Below are 26,089 nucleotides of genomic sequence, written 5' to 3' on the forward strand. Positions count from 1 at the left end.
CTGCGAATGAAGAAATAATGAAATCAATATTTGTAATTTATGTATTTCATCAATTCAAATAAAGAAGTGAAACTTGACTTTGCTACAAACTCCCTCTTTTAAATTTGTTGGAATGTCTCGGACATTCTGGAAGCTAAGAGTATTATATAAGCAGCAATAAGAGAAGTTTAAATTCTGACTTTCTGAAAAAAATAATAACATTTATAGTGGAAATCAATGTTCGATCAATTCTAAAATCAAAATGATTAAAGTTAAATATTGGAAAAACGGTATGTAATCCCTAAAGTGCAGTGTTGAGTAACATTCCAACAGGTGTTGCCTTTCTTGAATTTGGTAACTTGGTATCTGTAAATGATTTAAAAAATAGCAAAATCAATACTGGATGAAATAAACAAGTGAAACTTGACTTTGTTACATTTATTTAATTGATTAAACAAACAGTCATGACCGCACCCTGTCCCCTGAGACCATTTTACCCCTATTGCACATATAAACCTTCAGCTTTTTCATAGTTTGCCTCCTTGAATTTTTCTTGTATTCATATATTATAAATAAATTCGAAAGGTTGCCTCTGTTGAAGTGAAAGGCCTAAATGAAGACAAACAACGCGATACATTGCTATTTCATTGAAAATAACAGAGTTGAAACATTTAGTACTGTTTTACCTAAACGGGCACCTGCTTTTGTAGCGAACAGAAAAAAATATGTAGGATACGGAAAACCAAAATATTCATAGTTGTCTTAAGCAGCACATATCAACTCTGAAAATGTTAGTAAACCAGGGTTATGTAATAGAGTAAGTCTTAGTTTAGTCACAAATAAGAAATCGAAATTTAATTTTATCCAATCTAAGAGTTATGCCCAGGTGAAGAATGCATGTCCGGACAAAACCAAATTTCGGATAAGTGTAATAACTGCTTATGTTACGCCAGATATCTATAAAATAACATAGATTAACTACAACTTACTTCTATACAAACTTCAAACACTCATAATCACTTTAAAAATAGGTAATTTTGTGTTAAATTATCCAATGCCTAAACTTTCTTCTAGGAAGTGGCTAGCCTCCAGTTACAAATTATGGACATTTACCAAATTATCAAGTCAGCTTGTCCCCCCAGTCAACTCGTCCCTGATTTGGTCATTTTGTCCCCCAAAATTGGTAATTTCGTCCCCCTCATGATAAAATTTGATCAACTCGTCCCCGGTTTGGTAATTTTGTCCCCCTAAAAAAAGGCTAAATGTATGAGGCATTTTTCTTTTTTAGAAGGAAGTGGCTATTCCTACGGTCCCGTAAGAATAGCCTCACAGGCTATTCCTACGGCTGTCCCGTAAGAATAGTGAAATAGCCCGCAGGTGGCTATTCCTACGACTCTATTTAAAGACAGTTTTGTATGTCTATCTTTAATTGCATTGTACTGAATTAATTCAACTGGTATATTTTCGAACAAATTGTTTACTTTTCAGTATCATATCGAGAGAATAGGAAGTGATTTCGAATAAAGGAAAAAGCTAATTTAGGCCTAAAAATTTTCTTTGTTTCCGGTAACATGCTAAAAAAAATTAGGGTAGTTAGGTCGGAAAAACTTTTTTTTTTAGATTTTTTTTATTAAGGGAGACTTTTCGGAAATTACTTTTGTGTCAAAAAATGAATACAAATAGGGGGTATATGCCTCTAGAACATCAGTAAGTTGATTTATAACATCACTGTCCATGTTTAAAGCATAAAAAATGCAGTTTTGCAACTTTTTGTCAAAAAGTTGAAAAAAATGTTCTCCAAGGCCATAAAAATATTTAGGGTTGGGCCAGAAATTTAGGGTAGGTCGGGATACCGGAAACAAACAATTTTTTTTTATGCCTTATGTCTATGTGTAATATTGTTGTCATCGAATGATGCTATGTATAGATATATGCAACAAATCATTGAATTCAATGGATGTAATGATAATAGTGTGTGTAATAAATATGTCATTATTCTAAGTTTACATCATGTTTGAATATCATGTTACACGTTCCCTTCTCTGTGATAAGACCTCCCCGATGTATGACCTGGATGTAGTTGAATACAGCTATTCAACTGGATAGAGTTGAAAACTGTTAAATATTCAACTATAATAAAACGCTTTCTGTAACTAATACACTCTATGTGATGAAAACAATATTGCCCATTTGACATAAATTAGCCTTTTCCTATATTCGAACTCACTTCCTCTGGATGTGATACTGAAAAGTAAACAATTTGTTCGAAAATATACCAGTTGAATTAATTCAGTACAATGCAATACAAGATGGACATACAAAACTGTCTTTAAATAGAGCCGTAGGAATAGCCACCTGCGGGCTATTTCACTATTCTTACGGGAGAGCAGAAGGAATAGCCTGTGAGGCTATTCTTACGGGACCGTAGGAATAGCCACTTCCTTTTTAGAATATATCTTTGACTTTGAAAATTGGTATTTAAAATCACCGTGAGTTTTGAAGGAGTTATATTGGAAATGGTTAACTTTAAATAATTAGGTTGGATAAAATAATAAAAGAAATATACTGAAAATATAAAACAATTAAATGAAATAAAATAAAAAAAATACATGTACAGTGCATTTAGTAATAAAAATATGATAGCATAATTTTTAGCTTGACTATACGAAGTATAAGGAGAGCTATCCTACTCGCCCCGGCGTCGGCGTCCCCACCTTGGTTAAAGTTTTGGTGCACTTTCTCTTTTTTCAACTTATCTCTGTAATGACTTGATGGATTTGATTCAAACTTGAAATACTTATTCCTCATCATCATCCACATCATCTGACATAAGGGCCATAACTCTGGCACCAATATTTCATGAATTATCCCCCTTTTCACTTAGATTTTCAGGTTAAAGTTTTGATGCACTTTCACTCTATCTCTGTTATTACTGAATGGATTTGATTCAAACTTAAAATAGTTGTTCAACATCATCACCCACATCATATGACACCAGGTGCATAACTCTGGCACCATTTTTTCATGAATTATTCCCCCTTTTTACTTAGAATTTCAGGTTAAAGTTTTGGTGCACTTTCACTCTGTCTCTGTTATTACTGAATGGATTTGATTCAAACTTAAAATAGTTGTTCAACATCATCACCCACACTATGTGACACAAGCTGCATAACTCTGGCACCAATATTTAATGAATTATGCTCCTTTTTGCTTAGGATATACTTATATAGTGTTTTGATACATTTTATCTTTACCTCTCTTATTACTTTAAGTTGATATTTTTAACATAGACTCAGGCTGTTGTGCAATATCTTCATCCACAATTGGAGTCATTCAACACTCCAGTGACAGCTCTAGTTTCCTCAGATGTGCCCAGTTTCACTATCCAGCATCGAAATAGTCGAGCGCGCTGTCTCATGTGAAAGCTCTTGTTAAGAAGTATTGTAAGAAAAGAGAGAGCAATAAATCCTAATCCCTGGTCATAATAAAAGAAAGTTTTAATTAGAAATACAATAAAAAATATAAACAAACAACTGATATATCTCTCACATATGTATTACTAAAGATAACCAACATATATATGCTTTATATTCATTTTTGTCATTAAAATAAAAAATAATACTTCAAAAGTCAGGGGACAGGGGTTTCTAAAAAAGGTAGAATGAGCCTATACCTACATGTATATACGAAAGGTGTTACAGGTTATTAATCACATTAAAAGTCATTGATTGGGCTGATTGGAAAGTGTTAATGGTATTTAATTGCATGAGAAGTTGTTGATTGACTGAATGAAATGTATTAATAGTTGACTGGATTGAGGAAATTATTTGTTATAAAAAAGTTTAATCTTATTCAAGAGTTTGAAAATGAGGAGCATCAAATACGAACATTAAAAAAGCAATCATGTCGTAGCAGACTTACAAAAAAAAAACGAAAAAAAAAACCAAACAGAAAATCCTCTTTGTTAAACCCCCAACTGGGATATAAAAGCAGGAAGATGGCACTGGGGCAGGTTTCTATATAGAATATGCATGGTAAACATCAGAGAACCCATTTTTGAAATCCTGAAAGAACTCCTGAATGAAAAAAAATTAAAACATGCACATTTATACTTTGATATGTATCATTTCTATTGGTGCATTTAATTTTTTCAAAAAATGTCAAGAAAGTATACTTATAGATTTTTTTTTAAATCTCAACTGTTAAAAAATTGAATTTCCCGGGAGGGGCTTAGAGGTCATAACCTCAGAGAGCAGAGAAATGTAAACAGAATAAGCACGTGGCTTTGTTTATCAACAAAAATGCTGCAGCAAAAGATTATTCACAACATTCACAGTCACCTCGGTTTACCTGCATTTTTATCACCATTGTGTTTATCTTAGAAAATGATTTACACTTATTATGTGCATGAAGTGAATAAATACTTGTTATATAACTAGTACATTTAGTACATAAGTGTTTATTTACTGTAATTTCTGACTGTTCTGTTTCCACAGTAACTATTTTCCATTTTCCCCACTCGATGCATTATTTTCAATTGAATTTGGGAATAATCTGGTATGAAAGTCCAGTTGCAAAGTGCTACAAACTTATCAGTAAATTTGATGTCATGAATGTGTATTGTTTTGACAGTTCTCCCTAATTGCCTATTATCTTGACTTTCTTGATAATACATTGACTGAAACAGGCCTCCAAAAATTCCCCCAAATTTTCATTTCATGTCTTGACACTGTGTTTCACAGTCCTAGTGTTACATTCATCTTGATTAATTTGGATTTAATTAAATAACTTCTCAAACGAAACAACATATCAAATGAGAATAAATTTTGCTTTGTTGACTGGAATGATAACATTGATAGGGAATCTACTTCCTGTAGAACAATATCTTATAAAAGAAATCCCACAAAACTTATCAAGTACCTGTGAAGAAAAGAAAAATTAGTGATTTTAAAGAAAATATTTACAAAAATTGGATTAATAACATTTACAAATGAAAACAGCAAGTAAGTTGCATGCTCTTCTGTATTTTGAAAGATCGTCTGCTACATGCTACCTGTATTTACAATGGTTATTTTTAGCTACTGCTTCTCAGTAAGAAAATGTAGCTCCTCCCACTATTTTCTGTCTGCCCCGGTAGGAAATGTTGGGGGTTTAAATCTATCATTTTTAAGTATATTTTAGCATTAAATATACTTATTTGAAAAAAATACGACTTAATTTATCATATTTTGATTTTTTTTTCCAAAATACGCTTTAAAAAGAGGGGCCGAAAAAGGGGGACGAAATGACCAATTTGAAATCGCATGGGTGAAAGTTTTCCGGAATACTCCCGAAGTTCCGGATTTTCCATCTCGGCCGGGATCTTTTTTCCAAATCGTCTAAATCCGGGTCGAAATGGGGGGGGGGGGGGGGGGGGGGGGGGGGGGGGTGTTGGTATTGTGTCATCAATCAACAAAGCTTGAAAAATCAGTCGATCGGCGACAAACACAATCGACTCTGTTTATCACATTTGCTGTTTGCAGCGCATCTCGCATATTGTCAATATGTAACGACAATTTTGATTGGCCCGCATAGGCGCTGTACTTCAGTGAAAACAACTGTTACGTTTTTCATAAATTTTACATGCGCCGAAAAGTTCTCGCGCGTCAGAATTTGCACGGACTTTTGTCTGCAGCATGCATTTCTTGCATGCAATTTTATCTTCAAACACCACGGACATGTAGCCGCCTCGTATATTGCGAGTTATGTCTTATACGAGTATTGGTGGGTTAAAGTCTGGATAGGGACGAGTGGGCCTCTCTGTATGCTCATCCGATCGGACGCGTGGATTTTACCTCGTAACTTTACCAAATGCAGAAATTACATCCCTAAAAATAACATGGATTGACTGGAATTTACCCGCGAATCGTAAAGATATCAAAACGTCATACCAGTAATTTTCCATTCCACGAACACGTGCGACCTATCGTAATAATAATATCTAATTTAGGCTAGATCGCCGTTACTTTTGTTTATCGACACGTACACAAAAAACGCGCGTAGTGCATTCATTTTTTAATATAATCGCTTCAAATTTTCAACACCGCTTGAGAAGTAATACAGTTTGAATTCTATAACGATTTTAATAAGATATCGACAGAAATGTAGGCAGAAGTCTATAAAAACGATCGAATTTTCATACATTTATTTGTAAAATTTCAAACAGCGCGATCTTAAATATTTATTTATTTCTAAAAGTAAATAAATACTACATTCTATGGTCATAAAATTCAGACTTTTGACAAGAAAGTACAAAAAAACAGAATTAAAAAATCTTAAATAATAAAAAAGCGGCAGCTATTTCAATACATGAGTAAAACAATTTTTGGCAAACAGATTTCTGTGTAATGCGGCAGAATAGGTTTACGTGACCTCGTGAACGTAAATAGAAATATGGTTTTAAAATAAAGCAGTATGATGTCGCTGTGGTTTTAAATAAGTTTGATAAGTAAATGAATATTTGTAGATGTATTTTTGACACGACACTATGTGAGATATTCTTCTCAAACAATAATGTAAAATTTTTTAGGGCAAATAGGTCACTTATCGTTTGACACATTTACCTGTCAGTTTATACGGGATATTGCACATTCACTTTTAAAAAATTAAAGAAGATACTTTTTTTACTGTTTTAAAGAACCGAGGCGGTACGATCAGACAGTGACGTGTCACATGGCGCGAAAACATGACGTAATGCCATGACAATCTCGGGCAACTTTGATCTCCACTTCAGATGCCATGATACCGACACACTTCTTTTAGCTCTTTAAGAGGGTTTTAACTGATGACGAAAACAAGGCCAGTACTTATTTTATCAACAGAATATTTACCGATAATTGTTAATGTTTTTTTCGGCTTTGAACAGGGGTGGGTTGATGATAATTATTTTTTCGGGATTTTCGAATCCAAAGCAATCTAGATCAGATAGGATACAAGAAAAATAATTAACAGCTGCATACTGATAAAAGGAAGCAAGATTCCTGTTTGTTTCATATTTAATGTTCGTCCCGGCAGTGCAGGACCGAATGTCCGGCCATTTTTGGCAACTTTCGTGATGTCTGGATTTTATTATACACACCTTGTAAAGAGTTCCAATTATAAAACAAGCGTCAACCACGGAAAAGTCACTTTTATAAAAAATATTGCAGTGATGATTGCTCGATCCCGTTACGTACCGAAATTTACTTCAACTGTTTGTTTTAAAACATCATTTTAGACGACCGTTTATATAACTATTCACTCACGTTTTTCATGACTTTCACGTGCGCCTAAAAGTTGCCGCGTCAAAGTTTGCACGGACTTTCACACGCATGTCTTGATTTCTACGGTTTGCACGCTTTTTATCTCCAAAGTATCAATCTTTCCACGAGGAACAGGAGGAAGATCAAGATTTCTTTATTAACACGCCGTAATTAGGGCTGCACGGGATAGTGCCTGAAAAATAATGTTTTTACCGCCAGCGTACAATACTTAGGACTTAGAAAGCAAACATGGTAACAAATGGAGATAGGCTTGGCTATCTGAATGTGACACTGATGGTGATCGATGGGGTCTTTGGCTACGAAAACCGGATTTTGCAGGGTCTGCATTTTGTGAATGTTGTGCCAGAACATTAAAATATGGTGTCATGAAAAAACAAAAATGTTGCTAGAATTTTCAGGTAGTTTCAGTCTGAATCTTACAAAAATATGTTGAGGGTATATTGTTGAAACAAGTCCTTGACTTAGAAAAGTTACTGTTAACTGAAAATCATGCATTTTGTGCAATATAATAAGTAAATTTTTGGCACACATATAAGGGTAGAATAGGGCTGTTCTAAGCGTTCAAAATCACTAATTCTCAGAAGCTTCCGGGGGGCTTTGCCCCCCTGGCCCCCCTACCAGGACTTTGCCCTGGACCCACCGGGGGCCCTAGCGGCCCCCAAGACCCCAGCAAATTTTTCAGGATTTTCAATATTCCATACTTTCACCCATGAAATCGCCGAGGGGACGAAATGACCAAATCAGGGACGAGTTGACTGGGGGACGAGTTGACTAGGGGACGAGTTGACTGTAAATCATACCAATTATTATTATTATTATTATTATATACCACATTTATATAGCACTCTTTTCATATAAAAATACGTTCAAAAGTGCTTTACATAAAAACATTTATATAATGTTCAATAAAAAATGGGAATTGAACTATTATAGAAGAAATTAAAATTACATTACGGTAATAAGATACCAAGCATTTTAAATTTGAAGGTAGGCAGATCAAAACATGAAACAAAATACAATATCATAAAACATTAACTGACCTATCAAAGACACAGGTCAGAGCAGAATAGAACAGAAGATATCTTACATTTTGAACAGACAGAATTAAACGGTATGATGTCTGCGACATGCATCACAGCATGCAAACCGTCCCGGATGATTGGGCCAATCCCTACCTAAACGGTCCGGAGAACATCCACGATACATCCCACAGAAAAAAAAAACACCGCCAATATTATTCTGTCACACTGGAGTTCTTAATTAAAGTAATTAATTGGCCGGCAAAGTACCTACATTATAAATCAGGTAATCAGTGAGGCTTTAGAATTGTATGAAATAATGCGTCTTTAGCGCTTTTTTGAAACTTTGCACGGTCTTGCACTCTCTTATGCCAGATGGGAGGGCATTCCATAACCTCGCAGCAGCTGTTTGAAAGCTCCTGTCACCAAATCGTATTGTTCGACATTTGGGCACCACTAGTTTTAATGCATTATTCTGCGATCTCAGATTTCTGGATGGTGTATATATTTCTAGCATGTTCGCTACATAAGCTGGTGATTGATCTTTGAGTGCCTTATAAGTTATATGTATGTGTTATAATTTTGTATTCTACCCTACATTGCACAGGAAGCCAATGGAGTTCACGCAGAACAGGCGTTATATGGTCGTATCTGGATGTTCTGGTTACGATTCTAGCTGCCGTGTTTTGGACATATTGCAGTTTGTTCATTGACCGTTTTGGAATTCCATATAGAAGAGAGTTGCAATAATCCAAACGTGATGTAACAAGAGAGTTGATTAGAGATTTGGTTGCGTTTGCGGTTATATATTGTCTGATGTGACTAATTTGCCGCAACTGTGCATAGGAATTCCTACACACACTATTCACATGTTGCTCCATCCTCATGTTCGAATCCAGGAAAGCACCGAGGTTCCTGACACTGCCTGATTGTTTGATTTCAGAGCCGTCCACTTTCACAGATATGTTTGAAACAGATTGTGTCTTGTGTTCAGATGAAAATATGATTAATTCTGTTTTTTCAGCATTGAGTTTCAACATGTTAGTATTCATCCAACTTACTATATCCTTTAAACAACTTTCAACGCGATGAATGGTCTCTTCAATAGACATTTTATTTATTGGTTTGAAGGATTGATATAACTGCGAATCGTCCGCATAGAAATGATTGTTCAGTCCGTGCTTTCTGCAGATAGCTCCGACTGGTTTTGTGTACATTGTGTAGTTCTTTGGCCCCAGGACAGACCCTTGGGGTACACTGTACTTCATTAGCACTGGTTGTGATAGCTCGCCATCTATGCATACGGTCTGGTAGCGGTCACTAAGGTATGACATCATCCATGCGAGTGGCTTGCCTGTAACACCAAAGTGACGTTCAAGGCGATGAATCAACGTCCCGTGGTCAATAGTGTCAAATGCTGCAGAGAGATCAAGCATCACAAGAATAGTCACATTGTTCTTATCCAACGATTGAAGAATGTCATTTTGAACTTTTAATAGGGCGGTTTCGGTTGAGTGGAATTTTTTATAAGCAGATTGATTAACTTCATGAAGTTCGTTGTTCCTCAGATGATTATCAACAAAATATTATATTTTTCTTTATTAACGCTATATACTTATAAATTGAAAGTTATTACCATGTTTGTAGAAAAACAGCTAGGGCAACTGTCCGAAATCATGTGATGTCAAAGATGTAACATATTGATGTAAACATTTTTAAGGTTATTCACAGAAATTTACTATAATTATGTTATGAAAACTGTCGCTAGTTGGTTACTTGAGGCTAGGGGTTCGGTAACCAGACCTCTAGACCAGGAGCCTAGAGGTCTGGTAATCAATAGACATGTACTATTATGTACTGTATTACCAGTGTGTAAGGTAATTGCTGGTAAAAGGTACGGTTAGTTGTCATAAAGTTGCTGTTATAACGGTGTTGTTTTTTTTTGTAAATATTTAATAAATTTATAGTAAGCTCTCACTCGAGTTCGAGGCATATTGAATATGAAATTTTAATTAACAGCGATTTTCGATAGTCACCGTTATTTATTTACTCAAGCAGTATATTGAACGCATTTAACAGTTCATGAGCACAATCCATATCTTAAATACTAAAGAAAACATTGAGCTTAATATTTTAATTCATCAGTCCTGAGAAAAACAAGAATTTGATAAAAGCTTCTGATTATGGCGTACAAATTGCTGTTTAGTATTTATCGAATTTGTGATTGACAATGTATTTTTCCTGGGATTAAAGAATTATAAATACTTCTGTTTCCAGTATAAAACAATGAGAAAAATACGAGAGCAAACTTTTGAAATCATCCCCTGTTTTTAAAGATAAATAATAGTCTGCTCTTTGTAATTACCATTCGCAGTATTCATGTTGATTACCGGTGTCCAGAGACCTAGACAACCCGTGTAGGGCTGTCTAGAGGTCCAGTAATCAATATGAATAATAAATACTGAAAATGGTATTTGCAGAGAGGAAAATTATTCATTTATCTAGATCAAAAACAGGTGATTATCTCCTTTCTCCATTGTTTTAAATACATGAATTGCAAGTGACCGGAAACAGAAGATTTTATAATCCTTTATTCCCGAGAAAAATACAATCCCATAATTTATTATTTGAATTTTTGATACATGTAAATTATTGATAGTAATTAACCATTTGTGCATAGTAATATAATCTTGATCAATCAATTTTGTGTTTTTTTTTCTCAGGATTTTCCTTATGCGCAGGACTGTTGTGCCGATTATTTTCGTTATTAGCATGACGGTCATGCAGATTTTTTTTTTATTTGCACGACAATCATGCCTGGAAAGTCATGTAGATTATTTTTGTTATTGATACGACTAAAAAAACTGAATACATAAAAAAATTATGTAAAGTTTAGTTAATCTTTTCTGAAGCTTTCCCTGCTTATCAGATCTACATTTATAAGAGCTATTATACTCACCCTAGCATCGGCGTTCTGCATCGTTGTCACACTTTGGTTAAAGTTTTGCATGCAAGTACATAAATGATATGGCTATCATTTAAAGGCATATAGCTTTGAAGCTTACTTTCTCTTTAGGTCAATTACCAACCTCTCTAGGTTAAGTCCCGTAACTCTGACATGTATTTTGGCCAAATTATGCCCCCTTTTTGACTTAGAAAATCCTGGTTAAGTTTTATGTGCAAGTAACTATCTCCAAAACTAATGCAGATATTGAATTGAAACTTCACAAGTGTCTTCAGGGTTATAAAACTAGGTGATAGCATCATGAGCCATAACTCTAGCATGCATTTTGGCCAAATTATATCCCCTTTTGGACTTAGAAAATTCTGGTTAAAGTTTTGTTTGCAAGTACATAATTATATAGCTATTTAATTTACTTTAAGGCATATAGCTTTGAAACTTATTTTAGCTCATCTGAGCACAAAGTGCTCAGGGTGAGCTGTTGTGAGCGCTCACCGTACGGCGCCCGTCCGTCGTCCGTCCGCCCATCGTCCGCTGTCCGTCCACACTTTCCTTTAAACAACATCTCCTCCAAAACCACCAGGCCAATTTCGATGAAACTTCACAGGGATGTTTAATATTTTCATAATATATTCAGGAAATATATTGAAATATATAACTAAAGAAAGAATATCTAATTATAGGAAACATCATGATAAAGAAAAAGATCCAGGGTTGATACAGCAGCAGAAGATCAAAAGGCCTGTAGAAGATGGGGTAGTTATGTATGACTGCTCACCATGTCTACGTAGGTTTCGTCTTCACCGGCTTATACCTAAAGAAAGCAGCAGAGTTTGGTTTGTGAAGGACATTTGTGGTGTGATTTGTGTTATACTGACATGGATGTTAATACTCTACGCAGAATATGTGGTCATGTTCATAATGCTGATGCCAAATGTCAACTTTGGTTATAAATGGGGAAATGCCATATTATTCAACTTCCTGGCATTCATGGCTGGAGCTTCACATTCCAGGGCTATGCTCTCAGATCCAGTAAGTACATAGCTTTTTAGATCACCTGAAAGTGCTCAGGGTGAGCCTTGTGAACACTCATCATCTGCATTCGTCTGTCTATTTGTGTGGTGGAAGTTCTCTACCAATCACTTTCAAATCATGCCCCGTCCATCCATCCTCAATAAACTTGTCTGGCTTTCACAGGTGAAACTGCTGGCCGGATTTCAACAAAACTTTACAGGAGTGATCAGTACGTACCTTATTGTTATTGTGCATATCACTGGCATGTTCCGCTTCGCTTCACAAAATGGCCGCCAGAGCTAAAAATAGAAAATTCTTGTCCCGCTTTCACAGGTCAAACTGCTGGACAATACCAAGGATCAGTACATGTACCAAGCCAAATGGCTGCCAGAGCTAAAGGTATACATAGGGGGAGACATAATTATGTTTTTGTGACAAAAACAACCTAGTTACATGTGTAAAAAAATGTTAAAAATCTTTTTGTCAAGAACCTGAATGCCTAAAGCTTAGATATTTTGCTTGTAGTATTGTGTAGTGGTCCTCTACCATTTCTGTTCAAATCTGCCCCTGTGATCAAGATAAAACATAACCTGTTCTCTGGTTTATAAGAGAAAGTTAAATCTTCTTGTTTGAAACTTAAATCTTCTTGTTAAGCCCAGTATCTTAGATATTTGGCTTTTAGCATTGTGTAAAATGCCAGTTTAGTTAAAATCATGCCTGTGGTGTTAAAATTGTCTCTGTCCGGGGATGACTTGTTTTACATAAACTTACATAAGAAAATTTTTAAAATTCTTATTGCCTGAAGCTTCAGCTGAAAATTAATGCCATTTGTACTTAAAATAATCGGAAAAAGTTGTATCCCTTTGAAAATGAATACCATTTGTAAAGAAATAAAGATAAACAATTGCTGAAAACTGTGTTCCACCTTGTTATGCGAAATTTCACCACTCGCACGCTATTGCAAATGCATCAAAATGAACATGTGTAATTGTTCTTTGAAAATGGTGAGTTTTTAAAGGCGTTTAACTGTCCGGAAGTGGAGCCCCTTTACTAAAGTTTAGGCAGTCCTTTTCCGGAATTCAATATTTATATCAGTATACTGCACTTGTTTCGTAAAGTAATATACATGTTTTACATGCTGTTCAATTTTCATGTCAAACAACTCTTTCTTTCTATGATTTGGTGTTGTTTGAGTTTTGTTTCTCAAGGCCTAATTCTCAACCTTAAGTTTGATCAGTAATTATGGAAAAAATCCTTATAACTAGCATTATTTGTTTATCTGATAGCACTTTTTAAGCAAATGCATTTTGCCATCTGGCACAGCTTAGTAAGGAGAGCACAGATCTACGGATCGCAGGGTCGCAAGTTTGATCCCGGGGCAGGGCTTATGTTCTCCGTGTCAGTTTGATAAAAGAAGTTACATATATGTCTGAAATCATTCATCCTCCACCTCTGATTCACATAGGGAAGTTGGCTGTTACTTGCCGAGAACAGGAACACTGGTAAGGTTAACTGTCTGCCATTACATAACTGAAATACTGTTGAAAAATGGCGTTAAACCCCAAAAAACAACAACAAAAGCAAATGCATTTTGTCACTGATTAAGTTTCTGCATTTAGTTTTACAGGATGAAGACAAACAGATATGTACTATGCAGGTTAACACAGTTCTCATAGCATATGGTTGGCTTGTGTAGCGATGTTACCTTAACACTAAATAGAAATATTTATTACAGGGTGCCGTTCCAAAAGGCAATGCCACAAAAGAGAACATTATGAAATTAGGATTAAAAGAGGGTCAAGTTGTGTTTAAATGTCCAAAATGCATAAGCATTAAACCAGACAGAGCACATCACTGCAGGTAAGAGGATCTATTTAATCTTTATTAGTATAGTATAGGTGGATGGTCAGGCATCCATCATCTGTCATCCATCATCAACATTTTACATAAAGATCTCCTCTGAAACTACTGGTCAGAATAAAACCAAATTTGGTCTGTAGCACCTTGGCAAGATCCTTTATTTTTTTGGCCGCTATATGAAAACAGTTGATGTAGTGTATGATGTTGCCCCTTATCCTGTAGAGGACTTTTTATGCCCCCGAAGGGAGTCATATTAGTTTTCAACTGTCCGTCTGTTCATTAGTTCATTCGTTCCTTCATTCATCACAACGTTTACCTTTTGCATGAAGGCACTGTACTCAGGAACCACTGCACCCAGGACCTTCAAACTTCACAGGCAGATAGTACTTATTGAGTACACCACCCCTACTGACTTTGAGGTCACCAGGTCAAAGGTCAAGGTCACAGGGGCCAATGTTAACTTTTTGCATGATGGCAATTTACTTGCGAACCACCGCACCCAGGACCTTCAGACTTCACATGCTGATAGTACTTATTGAATGCATGATCCCTACTGACTTTGGGGTCACCAGGTCAAAGGTCAAGGTCACAGGGGCCAACATTAACTTTTTGCATGAAGGCACTTTACTCGCGAACCACTTCACCCAGGACCTTCAAACTTCATATGCTGATAGTACTTAATGAGAACACCACCCCTACTGACTTTGGGGTCACCAGGTCAAAGGTCAAGGTCACAGGGGCCAACGTTAACTTTTTGCATGAAGGCACTTTACTTGCGAACCACTGCACCCAGGACCTTCAAACTTCACATGCTGATAGTACTTACTGAGTACACCACCCCTACTGACTTTGGGGTCACCAGGTCGAAGGTCACGGTCACAGGGGCCAACATTAACTTTTTGCATGAAGGCACTTTACTCGCGAACCACTTCACCTAGGACCTTCAAACTTCACATGCTGATAGTACTTATTGAGTACACCACCCCTACTGAGTTTTGGGTCACCAGGTCAAAGGTCAAGGTGCTGCGGGGGCATTTGTCACCATTAGTGACAGCTCTTGTTATTATCTGGGAATATGTTTTATGAAAAATGTCCCTAGACTAGGGACATTGGTATCTCTGTTACAATTTCTTGTTTATGCTTCAGTGTTTAACATTGGTAACTCTGTTACAATTTCTTGTTTATACTTCAGTGGTTAACATTGGTAACTCTGTTACAATTTCTTGTTTATTCTTCAGTGTTTAACGTTGGTAACTCTGTTACAATTTCTTGTTTATACTTCAGTGGTTAACATTGGTAACTCTGTTACAATTTCTTGTTTATACTTCAGTGTTTAACATTGGTAACTCTGTTACAATTTCTTGTTTATACTTCAGTGTTTAACATTGGTAACTGTTACAATTTCTTGTTTATACTTCAGTGTTTAACATTGGTAATTCTGTTACAATTTCTTGTTTATACTTCAGTGTTTAACATTGGTAACTCTGTTACAATTTCTTGTTTATACTTCAGTGTTTAACATTGGTAACTCTGTTACAATTTCTTGTTTATACTTCAGTGTTTGTCAGAGATGTATCAGGAAGATGGACCATCATTGTCCTTGGGTGAATAACTGTGTAGGGGAGACCAACCAGAAATATTTTGTTCTTTTTACTGTAAGTATGTTTTAGATAAGTTTTGTTTTAATGTTTTTAGCCCACATTGAATGAAGGACCTGGGTGAGGTATGGAGATGTGTGGTATTGGGTCAACAATTATTTCATTTTCATTGCAGCAAGTTATATGACGATATCCATTTCTTGAACATAAGCAACGTTACATTGCTTAGGAGCAATTGAAGATAATGTGAGAACAATCATGAAAAATCAATGCCAAAATTACAGCACAACATCCTGCAGGGATGAAAATTTTCCATTGACATTTAGCTCCCAGGACCACTTAAGATGGATGTAAAAGGAAGGAGGCAATTTATCAGTGGGATGGCATTTATCTGGAGTCTGTACATTTCTGAAATTAACAATAAATTCATGTGCTGCAGGAACTCTCATTTATCTCTGAATATGCTGAAAAAATAATGACATGTTGTGAACTTCAGACAGATCTATACTGAAATTAAGTTCATTTAAAATACGCAAATAGATATATTGGTGAGAAGGAAGCAGAAACTTTCATACGCAAAGGTCAAAATGTCCTTGAGGTTAGAGACAGCATGACAAGTGAGAGTGACATATATGCCTATTCCTTAGGGCTTACAATGAATGTCAGTTGGGCTTCTAGTAGCTGTAAGATTTTCTTAACACGGTCCATAACACTACTGGTACAGCGTATGCTGTACAAAACATGTTCTATTTCCATCAAATATCTGTGCGCAAATACTGATAGTGTAATAAATGGCAACATTTAAAAAAAAATCTACCAGGTATTGTTGTGACTTGATTGTGGATGTCAGCATTTGTATGGGTTAAGATTTGTAATATGCCCCCATAAATTTTGGGGAGGGGGCATCTAGTTTTCCTTGTCTGTCTGTCCATCCGTCCAAATTTGTGTTGTGCATATTTCAAAAAGTATTTCACCCAGAGTCATCAAACCTCACCTAGCAGATTGTTATTTAGCATGAGAAGTTGTGCACCTGGTATTTCAATTGGGAACTCACACAGCCAGACCAGAGTTAAAAAATATGCATGGAAAGTTTGTTTTGCATGTATCTCAAAAAGTATTTGACCCGGGATTATAAAACATTACAAGTTTGTGTCACATGTATCTCAAAAAGTATTTGATTCAGAGTCATAAAACATTATGCACCTGGTGTTGTGTTTGGGATTTCACTCAACCAAAAAAATACAGATAAAGTGCTCAAAAGTTTGTATTGCATGTATCTTAAGAATAAACTAGTTTATTCACAATGATATTTATGCTCATTTATGTTATATGTCATTAAATATCTTAATTTTTGTCAAATTTTTATTTTATGTAAAACGCCATTGAATATGTTTTGCGTAAAAATAGGCGTTTAATCAAATAAAACAGTTTCAATTTCAGATTTTTTACATGAATATTGTAATTATTAAGGCCCATATTATACTAAGAGCATTAGAATTTCTTGTTTAAAATCTTTGTCTAGATCCATTTTAGTTGAATTCTTTAAGGGAAATAGCTTGATCGAATTCTGTAAGGTAAATGGCTTCATCGAATTCTGTAAGGTAAATAGCTTCATCGAATTCTTTAAGGTAAATAGCTTCATCGAATTCTGTAAGGTAAATAGCTTCATCGAATTCTGTAAGGTAAATAGCTTCATCGAATTCTGTAAGGTAAATAGCTTCATCGAATTCTTTAAGGGAAATAGCTTCATCGAATTCTTTAAGGGAAATGGCTTCATCGAATTCTGTAAGGTAAATAGCTTGATCGAATTCTGTAAGGTAAATGGCTTCATCGAATTCTTTAAGGTAAATAGCTTCATCGAATTCTGTAAGGTAAATAGCTTGATCGAATTCTGTAAGGTAAATGGCTTCATCGAATTCTGTAAGGTAAATAGCTTCATCGAATTCTGTAAGGTAAATAGCTTCATCGAATTCTGTAAGGTAAATAGCTTCATCGAATTCTTTAAGGTAAATGGCTTCATCGAATTCTTTAAGGTAAATAGCTTCATCGAATTCTTTAAGGGAAATAGCTTGATTGAATTCTGTAAGGTAAATAGCTTGATCGAATTCTTTAAGGTAAATAGCTTCATCGAATTCTGTAAGGTAAATAGCTTCATCGAATTCTTTAAGGTAAATAGCTTCATCGAATTCTTTAAGGGAAATGGCTTCATCGAATTCTGTAAGGTAAATAGCTTCATCGAATTCTTTAAGGTAAATAGCTTCATCGAATTCTTTAAGGTAAATAGCTTCATCGAATTCTGTAAGGTAAATAGCTTCATCGAATTCTTTAAGGTAAATAGCTTCATCGAATTCTTTAAGGGAAATAGCTTGATCGAATTCTGTAAGGTAAATAGCTTCATCGAATTCTTTAAGGTAAATAGCTTCATCGAATTCTTTAAGGTAAATAGCTTCATCGAATTCTTTAAGGTAAATAGCTTCATCGAATTCTGTAAGGTAAATAGCTTCATCGAATTCTTTAAGGTAAATAGCTTCATCGAATTCTTTAAGGGAAATAGCTTGATCGAATTCTGTAAGGTAAATGGCTTCATCGAATTCTGTAAGGTAAATGGCTTCATCTTACATGAGTTTGTTGGCCACGGAAAATGGAATGTTTTATGTGGTGGTGAGTGTGTCTGTCTGTCAATCTGTCTGTCTGTCATAGTGACAGTGGATCTTTAGAGGAAGTGTAACTATTGTTTTCAAGTCAGTGTCATAGATATATTCAAAGTCAAATAGTCAATTTCAGATGAGATGGTTCTATCTTAATTTTGTTTTCTGTTTTATTTTTCAGTTATATATTTGTTTGATTTCAATACATGCAGTATATATGGCCATACAGCATTTTATACTGTGTATAGGAAAAGATTGGAAAGGTAAGACTTCAAACTGCTATTTACAGTCAATGGTCCGGATTTCAATCAATGGTCCAGACTTTAAACTGTTACTTACAATCAATAGTCCAGATCTCTATCATCAAGTTTGCACAAATAGTTCAGTGTGGTTCCTTTAACAGGCTGCCAGAGTTAAAAATAAAAAATGTATGCATGTCTTCTTCTTGTGAAACACCTGTTGGATCTTAATCAGATTTGGTCTGTAGCATCTCATCAGTTGGCACCTAGAGGGGCTGCTCAAGCTAAAAATAGAAATACCTTTGTTGACATTTTGTAATCAGCTAATGAGAATAGTTGGATTGCTATTAGATATGCAATAATTATTTTTTATTAAAATCTTAGAAAATATATACATACAAAACACCAACATACAGTTTATGTAAATTTTGCTTCATTTTGTAATCAAGAAATAAATAAAAAATGAAAGTTTTTCAAAACTTGGTAAAAATAGGCAAAACAAAACATTTGAAATTCATAATTGGGGATATTATATTGGTATTGCAGTGACAGTGCTTCAAGTGAATACAAAAATTTGTTTTATTTCAGGATGTTCCGGTGTATCACCCCCAGCTACAACAATATTCCTTATATTTCTTGTGTTTGAAGGTCTACTTTTTGGAATATTTACAGCGATTATGTTTGGTTCCCAGCTCTCAGCAATTTGCTCAGATGAAACTGTAAGATTTTTTAACTTAAATTCAGCAGAGGTGGATGATTATGTAACTTGTGATGGTCATAGTTTGTTGTCAGTTGTTAGCTCTCCTGAACTGAAGGTTTAGGGTGAGCTATTACTATAGGTTGATAGTCCATTGTCTGTCATCAGTCGTCGTCAGTCGTCCATCATCCACAGTTGACATCAAAAGTCATCTTCTCTGAAACTACAGGTCAGACTAACACCAAACTCAGTCTTTATTATCCTGGCAAGGTCCTCTCTGAGGTCTAATCAAATGGTTCAATTTGACCCCTTTTACGGGCTGCTAGAGTTAAAAAGTAGAAAAATGGTTAGAATTGTTATAAGGTGCATGCAAGTACGTATAGCTATCATTTAAAGGCATATAGCTTTGAAACTTAATTTTTCTTTTTCTAGGTCAATTACTAACCTCACTGGGTCAAGTCCCATAACTCTGACATATATTTTGGACAAATTATGCCCCCGCTTTCACTTTGAAAATCCTGGTTAAAGTTTTGTAATGCGTGCAAATTACTGTCTCCAAAACATGCAGATATTGAATGGAAACTTCAAATGTGTCTTTAGGGTTATAAAACTAGGTGATAGTCCCAATTCCCATAACTCTGACATGTACATGTACTTTGGCTAAATTATGCCCCCTGTTGTACTTAGAAAATCCTGGTTAAAGTTTTGCATCCAAGTATGTATAGCTGTCATTTAAAGTAGGGATGGGAACGAATACTGAAATCAATATTCGAATATTCGGTTTGCCATATTCGAATATTCGGTTTGTTTTAATGGAAGCTTTAAATTCTTATTAAGTGATTGGCATATACACAACATATTCATTTGTTTAAAGCCTGGATCATCGTATGTAATAAGGCCAAAAAATGTTTTCTTTTGAGTAACCTGATCCTACCTAGCAAAACCTGCTGATCCTAGCGTTTTATTTCACTATTCTGTCAGTATAATCATGAACATATTTAACTAATTCAGTGTTTTAGCTTCAAAATGATACAAAAAATTAAAACAATTATAATTTAGACCGTCGCAATTTTATCTAAAAATAGCAGGTCATCCCATTTAAACACGTGATGCGCTGTTGTATTACCGCCGCCATTTTGAAAATTTAAATCGGCGTGTAAAAATCGTCGTGTAAAAAGCAAGTAAGGCAGACTTAAACCTCCTTCAACATGAACTTATGCATCAATCATATGTTATTTTTTTATAAAGTACTTCAAAATTTAATTCGAATACGGCCAATTGCGGATGAAAACCGATTCTGCGGATGGTCTGTGGACCTCTACAATTTTGTTCAAATCATGACCCCGGGGTCAAAATTGACCCCACCCCAGGGGTCACTTGATTTTACATAGAAAAATCTTAAAAAATCTTCCTCTCAAAAACCAGAAGCCCTAGAGCTTAGATATTTGACATGTAGCATTGCATAGTGGACCTCTACTAAAGTTGTTCAAATCATGACCCCGGGGTCAAAATTGACCCCGCCCCAGGGGTCACTTGATTTTACATAAGAAAATCTTCAAAATTTTTCTAAAAATAAACCAGAAGGCCTAGAGCTTAGATATTTCACGTGTAGCATTGCCTAGTGGACCTCTACAAAATTTGTTCAAATCATGACCCCCGGGGTCAAAATTGACCCCGCCCCAGGGGTCACTTGATTTTACATAGGAAAATCTTCAAAATTTTTCTAAAAATAAACCAAAAGGCCTAGATCTTAGATATTTGACGTGTAGCATTGCCTAGTAGTTTTCTACAAAATTTATTCAAATCATGACTTCCGGGTTCAAATTGACCCCACTCCATGGGGTTACTATTGTACATAGAAAAATCTTCAAAATTTTCTAAAAATAAACCAGAAGGCCTAGAGCTTAGATATTTGACCTGTAGCATTGCCTAGTGGATCTCTACAAAATTTATTCAAATCATGATCCCCAGGTCAAAATTGACCCCGCCCCAGGGGTCACTTGATTTTACATGGAAAAATCTTAAAAAAATTTCTAAAAATAAACCAGAAGGCCTAGATCTTAGATATTTGACATGTAGCATTGCCTAGTAGACTTCTACAAAATTTGTTCAAATCATGACCCCCAGGGCCAAATTGACCCCGCCCCATGGGGTTACTTGATTGTACATAGAAAAATCTTCAAAATTTTCTAAAAATAAACCAGAAGGCCTAGAGCTTAGATATTTGACATGTAGCATTGCCTAGTGGACCTCTACAAAAATTGTTCAAATCTTGACCCCCGCAGGGTCAAATTGACCTAGCCCCAGGGGTTACTTGATTGTACATAGGGAAATCTTCATAAATTTTCTAAAAATAAACCAGAAGGTCTAGATCTTAGATATTTGATATGTAACATTTCCTAGTAGACTTCTACAAACTTTGTTCAAATCATGACCCCCGGGGTAAAATTGGCCCCGCCCCAGGGGTTACTTGATTGTACATCGGAAAATCTTCCAAAAAATTTCTAAAAGTCATCAGTTTGACATTTGAAACAAGTAGCTCATATTATTCTGGTGAGCGATCCAGGGTCATCATGACCCTCTTGTCTTGTTAATTGGACATCTTTTGATACTCGATAAACAAACATGACATGGTTTTATTCTGTAGAATTAGCATGCTCATATTGCCCAAAATCAGTGATACTTGTTTTGAAAAAAAAATACAATAATTTACGAATATTCGAATTTGATTTTCATATTCGAATATTCGACCGATTTTCGAATATTCGTATATTCAAATATTCGTTCCCATCCCTAATTTAAAGGCATATAGCTTTGAAACTTATTTTTAGCTCGACTTTACGAAGTATATGGAGAGCTATCCTACTCAACCCGGCGTCGGCGTCCTTCCGCGTCCTCACCTTGGTTAAAGTTTTTATGGCCCCGGCATCTACTAATGTGGGAGGCATATAGTGATTGTCCTGTCCGTCGGTCCATCCATTCGTTTGTCTGACCTTACGAGGTTAACCAAATGGGACCGTTTGGTCTAGCATCAATACCCCTTACTAGAATGACTTGATACTAATGCAGATGTAACCTGTGACCATTCCTCATCTTCAGACATCACCTGACCTCAGTTTGACCTTGACCTTGACCTCGTTTTGGACTTAGGTTGTTTTGTATCGACAAGGATGCCACCGGGGGCATCAAGCGTTTATTGAATGCAGCTCTTTGTTTTTACACTTTCTCTTTTTTCTCCTTATCTCTGTAATTACTTAATGGATTTGTTTCAAACTTAAAATAGTTATTCCTTATCATCACCCACATCATATGACACAAGGGCCATAACTCTCACGCCAATATTTCATGAATTATCCCCCTTTTTACTTAGAATTTCAGGTTAAAGTTTTGATGCACTGTCACTCTATCTTAATTATTACTAAATGGATTTGATTCAAACTGAAAGTAGTTGTTCAACATCATCTCCTACATCATATGACACAAGGTCCATAACTCCAACATTTAATGAATTATCCCCCACTTTTACTTAGAATTTCAGGTTAAAGTTTTGATGCACTTTCACTCTGTCTTAGTTATTACTAAATGGATTTGATTCAAACTTAAAATAGTCATCACTCATGTCATATGACACAAGAGCCATAACTCTTGCACCAATATTTGATGAATAATCTCCCCTTTTTACTTAGAATTTCAGGTTAAAGTTTTAGTGCACTTCCACTCTATCTCAGTTATTACTAAATGGATTTGATTCAAACTGAAAATGTTGTTCCACCTTATCACCCATATCATATGACACAAGGTGCATAACTCTGGCACCAATTTTTCATGAATTATGCCCCCTTTTACTTAGAAGTTAAGGTTAAGTTTGATGCATTTTCACTATATCTTAGTAATTACTAAATGGATTTAATTCAGACTTGAAGTAGTTGTTCACATCATCACCCACATGATATGACACAAGATGTATAACTCATGAATTATGCCCCCTTTTTGCTTAGAATTGTACTTATTTGGTTTTTTGATGCACTTTATCTTTATCTCTCTTATAACTTAATACTTTTGTCACAGACTCAAGCTATTGTGCAATATCTTCATCCACCATTGGAGTCATTAAACACTCCAGTGACAGCTCCAGCTTCCTCAGATGTGCCCAGTTTCACTATCCAGCATCCTGTGACAGCTCTTGTTTCTTTTTCTAGGTCCAGTGATTTTTTTCAGTTTTGGGGGAATGGGGTCGGTGCCCTTTGGAGGGGGAAAAATTCGACGTAAAACTAAGAAAAGGGGAATTTTCATTTGTGTTGAAATAAACTACAGTTTCAAGTTTATTGATAAATTCAGGGCCCATAAGAGCATCTGACATGACATATAACACAATGTAGCATATCAATACCAGATAACCAAATAAATTTTTCAAATGTGGAGGATAAGACATCCATTAGACTACCAAAATTTACAACAGACATTAGGTCCCTTCTTAAACAAATCGGTGAGTGGCTGTTTTTTATTTCTGTCAAAGTCTGACATTTGCAGTCACTGTTACATTTGACCTGTCACAATAAAAACAAACTGTAAAAAACAATGTATGCATTGGACTAGTCCCTTCCCAAAGCATAAAATCAAACCCTGACTGACTAGAAGATGGAAAACTCAACACTACCCGGCCAAACAAATAGAATGCAAATCATTACCCTACAGACTAACATTCAACAGCGTTGTTGTGCAGAATAATAAAGCGCTTCGATGATTCTGATTTATCAAGGGAAGTTACTCCAACCGGTGTCGATGTAAACAAAACGCGAGATACCGCGGTGAACTGTTTTCTATATGAAAATAAATAAAATAAACTAGTGAATTATGATTTAATTGATTGGAATTTTTTTTTATTTTCAGAGGGGAATTTTAGGCATCGGAAAGGGGAAAAAAATATACTATTTTGAGGGGGGAATGGGGCCGAATTTCGCCGAATATTTTGGTGAAAAAAAACGCTGAGGTCAGTTACTTTCCTCACTGGGTCAAGTCCCATAACTCTGACATGCACTTTGGGCAAATTATGCCCCCTTTTGGTCTGAGAAAATCCTGGTTAAAGCTTTGCATGCAAGTTATTTTCTCCAATGTAGATACTGGAGTGAAACTTTATAGATATTTTAACATTTGGGGTAATATTCTTGCTAGAGGGACAACAGTTCAAATAGTCGAGCATTGGCTGTCTTATGAACAGCTTTTGTTGAGCTGTGAGTAATCTAGGGCCATCAATGTTTGTTTTACTATGTTCACTAAAATTTGCTGTTTTACTCATTCTGAAATGTTTTTATTGAATGTCCCCAAACAACTGAGTAACATAACCAGCAAACAAGTTTACTTCCTGGATTATTAGAATTGAAATAATGTTATGCTCATTTTAGATATAGATAGTAAATCAATGTAATATTTATGCCAAGTAACTTGTTTTTGAATGGAAGATTACCTTACTGTTGTTCTCCAGTTATTTATACTTGTTATTTCAGGGTATAGAACAGTTGAAGAAAGAGCAAGGCGCATGGGAAAGGAAGTCCTACTGGTTTAGCATTAAATCTGTGTTTGGTCATCCATTCAGTTGGAGATGGTTCTCTCCCTTTTCCACTCCAAATTATGTTTACTTTGAATCCAGGGAATACTGTGTGTGACACTTGTTAAATTATTGTTTAAAGTATAACTTTATCTGCACAATTCTTGTGATATATCAGGGGAGCATAACCTCTGGCAAATAGATATTTTGCAACATTATATTTTTTAGATTTTTAGCTCTCTGTTTGTGGGAAATGGAAGTTTGAACTGTGTATTTCAGTCTGTCTTATGTCTTGTGGATAATGTTACTATGCATGTATGGCACAAAATTTCTCCGTAATGAGACTGTGTGCTATGTGCAAGATTGGAGCTTTAGTGACAGTCATTCTGCCTGTCTTGTATTATTTTTGTAACGCCTATGAAGAAATATGGTTAACGGTTACGCTTATGTTGATCAACGTGTCCATGTTTATGTTGTTTGCTTAATGACCTCCTTTATGTATGACTCAGATCAACATGAAGTGGATATGTGGATATTGTCTGAACTTTTATATTAAGTTATTACCTCAACAATAAATGATGGTAATAGTTATATCTTTATTTAAAGAAGGTACATACAACATGTTAAGAAATATAGAAACAATTATGTGCATCTTATTTAAATTGTGGCTTTCTGAAGTAAAAAATAAAAAAACATACATGTATAATCAAAGCTGAAACATCTGTAATCACCTTAACAGGTAACTCCACTCACCATCAACAGTTACACATTATATAATCAAATGATTAACTCATTCATACATTTTTTGACAGACACTCGTATAAAATATGGTAAAAATATTGTATTATGCATTCTCCTGATAATTAAAAAGGAGAAAATTCTGTGGATTACAGTTTATCTTTCTTAGAACATTTAAGACTAATTATGTTGCAAATATTTATATCAATAGTTATATCATTCCAAATGTAAATAATATGAAAATCTTGTCTTTAAAAGGGGACCTTTATATACAGCAGGAGCTTAGCAGGACCCCAGAATTTCATTTAGCATCTTATTGACATGTAATCATTTCTAGATTTCTATCATATGGGTAATTATTCTACCAAAGATAGATTATAGTACATGTGTGTATGTAAAAGTGCTGTACTATTTACATACATTTTTGAAGAATCATAATGATTGATTTGTAAGGTATTAGATATTTTCAAAGTTTTCACTGCCCAGTCT

General features: G+C 35.2%; 1 protein-coding gene across 2 annotated transcripts; it reads left to right on the top strand.

The window, feature by feature from the left end:
• Nucleotides 1-641: 641 nt before the first annotated feature.
• On the top strand, nt 642-26,089 carry LOC123549112 (palmitoyltransferase ZDHHC3-like). Of its 2 annotated transcripts, none has more exons than XM_045336938.2 (7): nt 642-796; nt 11,945-12,293; nt 14,011-14,135; nt 15,694-15,790; nt 18,563-18,644; nt 19,209-19,339; nt 24,822-26,089. In XM_045336938.2, the coding sequence occupies exons 1-7, from the start codon at nt 768-770 to the stop codon at nt 24,978-24,980; spliced, it is 972 nt and encodes a 323-aa protein (XP_045192873.1). In that variant the 5' UTR covers nt 642-767; the 3' UTR covers nt 24,981-26,089. The 2 variants fall into 2 exon arrangements, with proteins under 2 accessions (XP_045192873.1, XP_053401635.1); XM_053545660.1 differs by having other exon boundaries at nt 660-769.

Source organism: Mercenaria mercenaria, chromosome 6, assembly GCF_021730395.1.
Source record: "Mercenaria mercenaria strain notata chromosome 6, MADL_Memer_1, whole genome shotgun sequence".
Taxonomy (NCBI): domain Eukaryota; kingdom Metazoa; phylum Mollusca; class Bivalvia; order Venerida; family Veneridae; genus Mercenaria; species Mercenaria mercenaria.